The sequence below is a fragment of the Ranitomeya imitator genome, chromosome 4, assembly GCF_032444005.1.
Source record: "Ranitomeya imitator isolate aRanImi1 chromosome 4, aRanImi1.pri, whole genome shotgun sequence".
NCBI lineage: Eukaryota > Metazoa > Chordata > Amphibia > Anura > Dendrobatidae > Ranitomeya > Ranitomeya imitator.
The window spans coordinates 631,705,346-631,714,956 of record NC_091285.1 but is presented as its reverse complement, the minus strand read 5'-3'; the positions used below and the strand labels follow the sequence as shown (position 1 = coordinate 631,714,956).

General features: G+C 41.0%; 1 protein-coding gene across 1 annotated transcript; it reads left to right on the top strand.

Moving 5' to 3' along the window:
- The first annotated feature begins 242 nt into the window (after nucleotides 1-242).
- Nucleotides 243-5,411, top strand: LOC138676992 (interleukin-1 beta-like). Its single transcript, XM_069766757.1, has 7 exons — nucleotides 243-331; nucleotides 440-488; nucleotides 881-929; nucleotides 2,048-2,267; nucleotides 2,977-3,156; nucleotides 3,267-3,406; nucleotides 4,646-5,411. Exons 2-7 carry the CDS (start codon nucleotides 445-447, stop codon nucleotides 4,853-4,855), a joined length of 843 nt encoding a protein of 280 aa, XP_069622858.1. The 5' UTR covers nucleotides 243-331; nucleotides 440-444; the 3' UTR covers nucleotides 4,856-5,411.
- The last annotated feature ends 4,200 nt before the right edge of the window (nucleotides 5,412-9,611 follow it).

The following is a 9,611-nucleotide window of genomic DNA, read 5'->3' as shown; positions in this document are numbered from 1 at the left end:
TATCAGTCTCTATTATTCTACCTGTGCCTGATTTACTGTGAAGGGCATAACCCCCCCAAAACAAAGGAAACCCCACCGGTGAAATTAAATATTTTGTGCATGGGAAATCCAGCTTTATAAATGTGAGAAGAATGAACAGCACGCTGCCAAAAAAAAGAGGAAGCCAAAAAAAACCCCGGTATTGTGTAAGATCCTGATCAGTCGCCTCTCTATAAAAGCAGCCGCCCATCTGCAGACAGATCAGTAGCCGCGAGCACACAGGTAGCACCTCCACCGCCGGGATCAGTACGTCTCCAGGATTTCTTATTTTCTACAGCTTTTTTTTTTTAAGGTATTTTATCATTTTTTATTAATGCATGTTTTATCTGTTATCAAGACATATTTGTGTCGGTCTGGATTTATTCCCTGTATATTTATGTTGTATATTTTCTCTCTACAGACATAATGGCAGAAGTTCAAGAATATAAAGACATTTCGATGGAGTACAGGTAATAATTTACATTCATCTACCTAAAGAAGGTCGGGGCTTGTACTAGGATATCTGCAGGGCTATGCAGAGCGCTCAGTGTGCTGCCGTAATAACTATAGGAGAGAATATCACCATGGTATAACATAACACAAAGTCTTTACATAATAAAAAAAAATAAAATCATAAAAAATGATGCAAAAAAAAATAATAGAAAGTCCATCATTTATATAAGTTGAAAAGATGTAAAAGATCTCATATCTAACCTACATGTTACATAGGTATATATATATATATATATTTATTAGCTGAGTACGAGTACTAAAGGATTTTAGAGGCTTCGGGCTACAGAATAATTAGGTCTTACGTCGCAGTGTTTTATTATCTCCTGAATCACTTTTCTTTTCCTTGTAGTGAGCATGTGGAAGACTTTTACACTGATGAAGTGTCCATCAAAATGAAGGTAATTGACAATTGATTTACATATTTTAGTTAAATGATTTTTTTTTCTATTACTTAGTAAAAAGTTTCTGAAATAAAACGTCAATTCTAAAAAGAGGATTCTGCAATTTTGTAGCAATTTTGTAGGACTTCAAGTTTTGGCCACTGGTTATTTATTGATGGCCTATTTTTAGGAAAGGCTATCAATATCTGATCGGTGGGAGTGCGACATCCTGCATCTTTGCCGATCAGCTCCTACCGGCTTCGGACAGAAGTTCTCAGATGCTGCCTGAACATAGCAGCTCTGTGACTTCTATACTGGCTGTGGCCAGGTACGGCAGATCCAGACGTTCTCCAGAAGAATAGGTGGTGGATCTGGAGTATACGGCTGTGGTCACTATAGTTTTGATGGAGCTGCTGTGTTCCTGCAGCATTCGAGAACTTATGGCCATCGGTAACAGTTGATTGTTGGAGATGTCAGAGGTCGCATCCCCACCAATCAGATATCGATAGCCTATCCTATAAAAAAGGTCATCAATAAATCAATAGTGGACAACTTCTTTAATTCTTAATCCTGGGGCCACTGCAGTTTTGACAGAGCTGCTGTGTTTTGGCTGCATTTGAGAACATCCGGTCACCAGTAACAGCTGATCGGCGGAGGTGTCGGGTGCTGACAACCTCTTTATTTTTTAACGCTTATGAAGTCAAGCTTGGCGTTTAATGATATTAGTAAAATTATATCAAAACCAGTGCATGGGAAAAATGGAGCAGTTAGTTAATTCAATTAATCAAATCGGAACGCTTATATTTTAATTTACCTTTGGAAAATAAAATCCGCAATCTGATTGGCGGCCACAGACCACGGCTCCACTTTTTTCATGCGCTAAGGTCTGAAAATTGTCCCCCGTTGTAATATGCATATGTTCATGCATATTTCTATGAGATAAATTAATGTATAAATACATCCCATAATATCATCTATACTCTCTTTGATAAACAATATTTATGCATTTATCATCATAAATTTTTCATTTTGCTGGTGTCGAAAGTACAAGAGCTAAATTTGCATCTACGAGTGTGATAATAAGACAACGGGTCTTTAAGGACCAATCCAATAACCTGTAATTTTTTGCTCTACAGACCAATAAGAAGCATCTACAATGGAAACACCATGAGGAATGTTGGTCAACTTATCTTCCTCAAATAAAGCCTGAGATAAGAAAGCCCGAAAAACCAAAGAGCTGCTTCAAGAAAGTCGTAATGCTCGTGGTAGTCGTGGAAAAGCTGAAAGGAATAAAAGGAATTGATAAGTTGAGCTTTTTCGATGATGACGACCTCTTGAATCACATCCTTGTACATGGTAAGATCATTCACAATTATTCAAAAATGACCTTACCAGTAATACGGAATTTTTGTTAACGTGGTATAAAAAAATCACTTTTCCCCTGAATCCGGCGTTGTTTTCCCTTTGTTCCTGTGCAGCTTCATTCCTGAGATACAGCCCCTTTTTCATTGTATGTAAATTGAGCCTTGTTATCAAAGTGGGTGTGGTCAGGAAATCTTCTTTGTGGGATAGCCCGCCCAGTTAGCTAACAAGACTAAATTTACCTACAAGGAAGAGACGGCCATATCTCAGGAATAGACAGGCGCAGAAACAAAATAGAAACATCGCCAGATTCAGGAGAACAGCAGGATTTGCTACAGGTAAAATAAATAACATATTTATGGCAAATGACAAGATAAAAGTATTTTATTTAAGGTAGAACGGTAATAATCATATTCCTAAAAATGACATATTGCCAGTAGATTTAACCCTTATTCCGTGCACTCTATGTAACAGTTTAAATGATTTTTTAGTTTTTTAATATATAAGTTCAGTAAGTCTAATTAGCACTATATAAGATATTCACAATTACAATATATTTAGTTCACAATCATTACATCAAATATATTGCATTTCTTCACTATCAAATTGTAACTCTTATCAGAGAGAGATGTCGTCTATTCAACCTTGTGTGAGTTACTAATAAAAATAAAACACATTATTCATTGTTTTGTTTTTATAACAGAAGACATCACTTGCAATTCTGTCGAAACGCAAGAGACAGTCAGCACTCAATTTCTGTACAATAAGACGACAGTGCATGTTATCCGTGACCAAAAACAGAAATGCTTAACTTTGCAAGAATTCCAAGGCAATGCCCGTCTTTTGGCCTTGTTTTTGCAAGGGCAGAACATTCAGCAAGAAGGTAAGGCTTTACTTACATTATTTTTAGAATACAGAGCTAATTATCTGTATCTCACAAGACATTTGCTCCTAAAATACTGCGTGATATTAACACTTTGGCTTCTCTTTCAGCAAAAATAAATGTGGGCACCTACTTTTCAGCAAAACCTGATATAGAGAAGCGTCCAGTCACGTTGGGTATTGCGGGACGCAAACATTATTTGTGCTGCACTCCTGAAGAGGGGACGACAGATCCAGTCCTAAGCCTAAAGGTCAGTACATCCCTCCATTCATTACCTATGGGAAAATCCAGTCATGGCTCCATTATAATGGGGCATTTCAGAGCCCTGTTCAACCTGTCACCCCCAAAATCGAAGATGAGCTAAGCCCACCAGCATCAGGGGCTTATCTACAGCATTCTGGAATGCTATAGATAAGCCCCCAATGTATCCAAAAAGAAGAGAAAAAGAGGTTATATTATACTCACCCAGGGGCGGTCTCGCTGCGGTCCGGGTGCGATGGGCATTGCGGTCCGGTCTGGGGCCTACTATCTTCTTACAATGACGTCATCTTCTTGTGCTCACGCTGCGGCTCCGGCGTACTTTGTCTGCCCTGTTGAGGGCAGAGCAAAGTACTGCAGTGTGCAGGCGCCAGGAAAGGTCAGAGAGGCCCGGCACCTGCGCACTGCAGTACTTTGCTCTGCCCTCAAAAGAACAAAGTACGCCTGCGCCTGCGCCGCAGCGTGAAGACAAGAAGAGGACGCCATTCTAGAGGACCACCCACCCAGGTGAGTATAATCTAACCTCTTTTTCTTATCTTTCATGATACATTGGGGGCTTATCTACAGCATTCCAGAATGCTGTAGATAAGCCCCTGATGCTGGTGGGCTTAGGTCATCTTCGATTTTACACAGTGCAGGGAAGCTGAAGGCGGGGGACGCGACAGACACCGGAATGTAAGTATGTAGTGTTTTTTTTTTACATTTACAATGGTAACCAGGGTAAACATCGGGTTACTAAGCGCGGCCCTGCGCTTAGTAACCCGATGTTTACCCTGGTTACCCGGAGACTTCGGCATCGTTGGTCGCTGGAGAGCTGTCTGTGTGACAGCTCTCCAGCGACCACACAACGACGAAACAGCGACGCTGCAGCGATCGGCATCGTTGTCTATATCGCTGCGGCGTCGCTTAATGTGACGGTACCTTTAGACAATTGATTGCCGGGAAAATTAAGAATCCGGCATGTCTGAATCTGAATTGCCGATCCTTTTCTTCGCAGAGATAAGTCTCCACCAGTCATGTCTGCACATAGAGAACAGAGGAGCACTTAACCGAACAAGCGCTCCCGTGTGTGGATGGATGATCGGCAGAACCATCTGATGTGTATGGCGGGCTTTACACTTCCTGCATCATTATATGGATTATCGATCCCTTCAATTACATTTTTTAGATATTTGGTCAATGTTTTTATTCCTTGAATTTCCTAAATTTCTCTTTTGTGTCTTTCCTTTAGGAAGTGTCCGACATTAAACAAAAACAGAACGATGACTTGTTACCCTTCATCTTCTACAAGAAAGCGAGCAGCACTAGGTACAACTCCTTTGAGTCCGCCGCCTTCCCGGGCTACTATATCAGCACATCTCAGCAAGAACGGCAGCCAGTGCAATTAATGCCAGAGAACAATCAAACCTTCCTGCAAGACTTCATAATGAATCCAAATTAATAGTTTGCGATCCACCATTGTGTATATGTACCATGTACGTATTGTCATTAATTCCTTCGTTCTGTATATACCAACACTTCTGGCCACAATTTTGAGACATTTGTAAATTTCACCCAACATCGTCCTGAAAATAGTGAACGATCGAATGAAAATTTTACATAAACCCGAACTTAGTGTCTCGCTTATAGAGAAAAACCGTACGCTCTGCTCTTATGTACAAAATGTTCTTAGAAATAACAGAATCTGTTGTAATAACCAATGCTTTCATAAAGTTTAGTTTCTCAGTTAGAGATCAGCAGCTCCATGAAGAGTTCATATGTTGTGTAAAGCTATATTTAATATTTTGTTTTATATTACGTAATAGTTTATCATTTCTTACCATTTTGTATTTTGTCTATAACTTGTAAATTATTATTTTTATGAAAAATGTTTGTTTTTATGCTATTTCAGGATGCATTAACAAAAACAACATAAATTAAAATGTACTGTACAGTATAAGAACTTTACAATGTTAATATATGGAATGATATATTAAAGAAACACACTTAAAAAAAAACATACATGTGTATTTTTGAAAAATCAAGGTTCAAACTAAATTTTTTACATAAAATTTTATATGAAAAGGTACAATACCCACACGTAATCTCACATTTTGTGTAGCTTTGTAGCATCGCAGAGGTGAGACATTATTGTTGGTTCAGGTGACAATTCATAGGCATTAGAAATAGAATGACATCTGGAAGAGATATCAACCATCACTGGTATAGTGTCACCTCTCCTGCATCTGCTCCTGTGCGTACGCTGCTGTCACCAGACTCTGTATTCATTCTGTGGGCAGCGTGGGTGATGGAGGACATGTCAAGACCAGGAGCTCTGAGCGCATGCTTTGTCCACCCACACAGACAAGGGTGGCTGTGACCTGTACAGTCTGGCAGTATGGGAGAATGTGCTGTCCAGATGGAGTAACCAGCGCCCTACTTTGACCAATAGAACAGCACCACACCCTATTTAAACTCACCGCTTACTGCTCGGAGTTGCCAGTTATAGTTTAGTCTTGCCCTGGATTTATCCAACAGTTCTCGTCCTGCTTTGTCTGTTTAAATTTGGTTCGTTCACCAACAATTCTTCTGACCAGCAATTTTGTCCTTTGTCTAACCTCCTGCTTTGAACCTGGTGACCTGACCATTCATGCTCGATTGCTCCACCGGAAAGTGCCTACTCTGTGGACTCAATCCAGGTCCTTGTGTAAGTCAATATCCCCAAACAGGTGTTAAAGGGTGAAGGTCAGGACAACCCTTGGACTTGATAGTCAAGAGTATCTAGCACAAAGCATGTCTATGGAAGCCATATTTAGAGCCGCCAGGGGACCATGCATACAGCCGCTTTCACAAATCATCATATTCTAAATTCCACTCATGAGAGGGCTCCTATCTAAAATGTTCCAAAGGTTTCAGATGATTTAAACTAACCCCAAATCAGGTTTACATACAGCCACAACCAGGGCCACCTCTCTGCCAGGCTTTGGTGACATGGCTGCAGTAGTGATATCATGTCTAAAGCTTGTGACCACTTGTGCAACTAATCATGGGGTTCCATGGTCTCATGCTATTTTCCTCAGCATGATTGCCAAGCTCAGTGATTTCAGTAACATAAGATCAAATCTGCTTCTCATACGAACAGCCGCTCTGGCGCTGCCTCTCTGATGTCCCCAGTCTTAGCTGACACGGATGCAGCTTTGACGGTATGTCTACAGCAAGTGACCACTGCAGCCAATCCGGGGATTCAATGCTGTCTACTACAGCATGACCGCCAAGCCCAGTAATTGGATGTAGCGGTTGCATGCTGCAGACATGAAGTCACCTTTGCAGGTGTCAACAAAGACTGGGAGCAGCGGAGAGGCAGCAGAGGAGCATTAGCTGTGAATAAACTGACTATCACTTTGAACCAGCTGAAGCTTTTGGTACATTTTAATTTGAAAGCAGACATCTTTTTTGGAAATTACATTTAACCCTGGCTTTCTCCAAAAGTCCTCAGTATTAATGTACTGCATATGGACTTGTAAAGGTGGAGAAGTAATTTTAACACCCTCTCTGAAGACTTTGCTTTTCTATAATCTGTTCACTTTGCTAATTTTCTTCTTGTGGCCTGCAACAGTGGCCGAGGAATTGGCTCCGGTAAGAAGGAGACGCAATGACGCACTTATTTTCTATGCTTTTCACAGTAGGGCAGAGGAAAGTGCGCCTGCGCTAGCCGACGATGCTAATGCACAAGCGCGAGATCTCTTTTGCTATGTGGATGATGATGGACGTGTGATTCACATCAATCAAAGCTAGAGGACAGCTTTTGGGGGCAAAGAGGTGGAAAAAACGATGAGAAAAGATGCCCATCGGAGCAGACCAAAAGCATTTACATAGGGCGGGGGGAGAAAATAAAAAGGTATTTTTGGTGGCATACAGGGAGAGTTAGGGGATTATGTACACATTTACCGTAAGTTATGAAATACAGGTGCTCAGAAAAGTAGTATTGGTTCACCCACTAAAAAACTGGTGACAGGTTCCCTTTAAAGTGTTTGTGTGATTAGTATAAACCTTATCCCAGTCCTCTCATAGCACAACTAACCCATCCAATACCACTCCGCCATCTTACTAAGTGAGTAGGGGAGGAATGTTGGACGGTTGAGCGGTACAACAGGCGGACAGGAATGAGCATGTGCTGGAACAGTCAACCGACGCAACAGAAATCGGAACAACCCTAGAAACTGACATCAGTGATGATGTTCCACTTTTCCCACTTAAAAAAAGTTGAGAACCAACAGAAGGGGTACCTCTTCAACATTAGTGAATTTTTAATCACTGACAATTATGAAAATGGATACCGTAATTATCTTTCCAAGACTTGATATCTGGAATAAACATAAACATCATAAACATACAAACTGCCAATTGCTTACAAAATCAAACTATATACTAAGATGCTTGTTTCTAAAGACATGGCAGCAATGTAGCCGTCAGTCTCCTCAATCTGAACAGGTAATGGCAGACGGGTTCAATCTTCCCCTAACCTTATAGTGGACAGTGGAAAACCCACTGGGCTACCCTAAGAAAGCGACACTGTGGGAGGTTTGATAATTGCAGAGCACACTTTCTTGATAATTATCATTCATAGCTCCCATAAGAAATGAATAGAGGGCCGCGCATGAGTGATCGCCTCTCCATCATGGACAGACTGTGACGGGTCACGTTCTCAAACAGATGTGGACCTATCTGTAGGATCTATCAAGCACTTAGTCCATACATGTAAAGATGGTAATAACACTCTAAGTGCCATGTTTTTTCCCACGTACACTTTACGGCTCAATTGAGAAGCTAATTGAGAAAGCGGATGATAGCAATGTCTCCGTTAATTTTTGAACGAATGAGCTGTAGGAATGCATAATCCAGACATGCAGAAAAAGACACTGATGACACATGTCTATAGTAAAAAGAAAAAACCATCAGGGGTGAAAGGTCAGCAAATTGGGGTAAGCACTACGGTTAATAATAGTTTTCCATTTCCTGCAAATATTTAGGATGTGGAATTGCCCACGGGGTAACACATGTTGTTAAAGCCTCACCTGAATATATAGATTGACAGCTTTATCGTTATCTATAGTATTGCACAACAAGGCAGGAAATGATACATACAAATATGGGACGCCCGGGGGAACGTGACGATAGTCCACACAAGCCTGAAATCTCCGGATTATACTTGTCAATTTGTGCAAGCAAAATCAGCAGCGCATTATAGCACCAGGCAAGAAAATCTTGTACATGTGCGGACCTATTTTTTCTGCAAGGTAAGTTATCTGTGGGTATGAATTTTATAAGGGGTAAGGTTTCTCCTTGTGGAAAGTGACATGCCAGCCCTGGCATGCCGGTATGAGGAGACTTAAAAGGAACCTGTCACCTGAATTTGGCGGGACTGGTTTTGGGTCATATGGGCGGAGTTTTCGGGTGTTTGATTCACCCTTTCCTTACCCACTGGCTGCATGCTGGCTGCAATATTGGATTGAAGTTCATTCTCTGTCCTCCGTAGTACATGCCTGCACAAGGCAAGATTGCTTTGCGCAGGCATGTACTATGGAGGACAGAGAATGAACTTCAATCCAATATTGCAGCCAGCATGCAGCCAGTGGGTAAGGAAATGGTGAATCAAACACCCGAAAACTCAGCCCATATGACCCAAAACCAGTCCCGCCAAATTCAGGTGACAGAGTCTCTTTAACTGTCTGAAGAGACAATTTGCATAATTGAGTTTTAAAAACAATTCTTATGTGAATTTCTATTGCAGATTTCACCTCTTTCAGGTTGCAGGTGAAAACATGACGCATACGTGCGACATGGCGGCAGACCTGCCACCCTGGCTATAGTATGAAAGCTGTCAATCACTTCCATGGAGGCATCATTAGAGGATCTGATACAAGACTAGTGTGGGGTAAATAATGCAGCACTGGACTAGTCCTGCCTAATTATCATAAAAAGTTTACCTCCGGTCACTAGCGTTAGCTGATGGGACTACAAAATGATGATGTGACTGGCGCTCTAAATAATTTAAAATAAAACAGTGTGGGTTCCCCTGTATTTTTGATAACCAGCCAGGCAAAACTGACAGCTGCAGGTTGCAACCCTCAGATGTCAGCTTTAACAAGGCTGATTATCAAGACTAGAGGGGTCCCCAAGCCGTATTTTTAATTATTTAAATAAATTTAAAAAAAAAA

Bases quoted from the DNA above. Each gene is read 5' to 3' on its own strand.
- LOC138676992 (XM_069766757.1), top strand. From the start codon at position 445: ATGGCAGAAGTTCAAGAATATAAAGACATTTCGATGGAGTACAG. The intron at 489-880 runs GTAATAATTTAC...TTTTCCTTGTAG, and splicing joins GACATTTCGATGGAGTACAG to TGAGCATGTGGAAGACTTTT. The intron at 3,407-4,645 runs GTCAGTACATCC...TCTTTCCTTTAG, and splicing joins ATCCAGTCCTAAGCCTAAAG to GAAGTGTCCGACATTAAACA.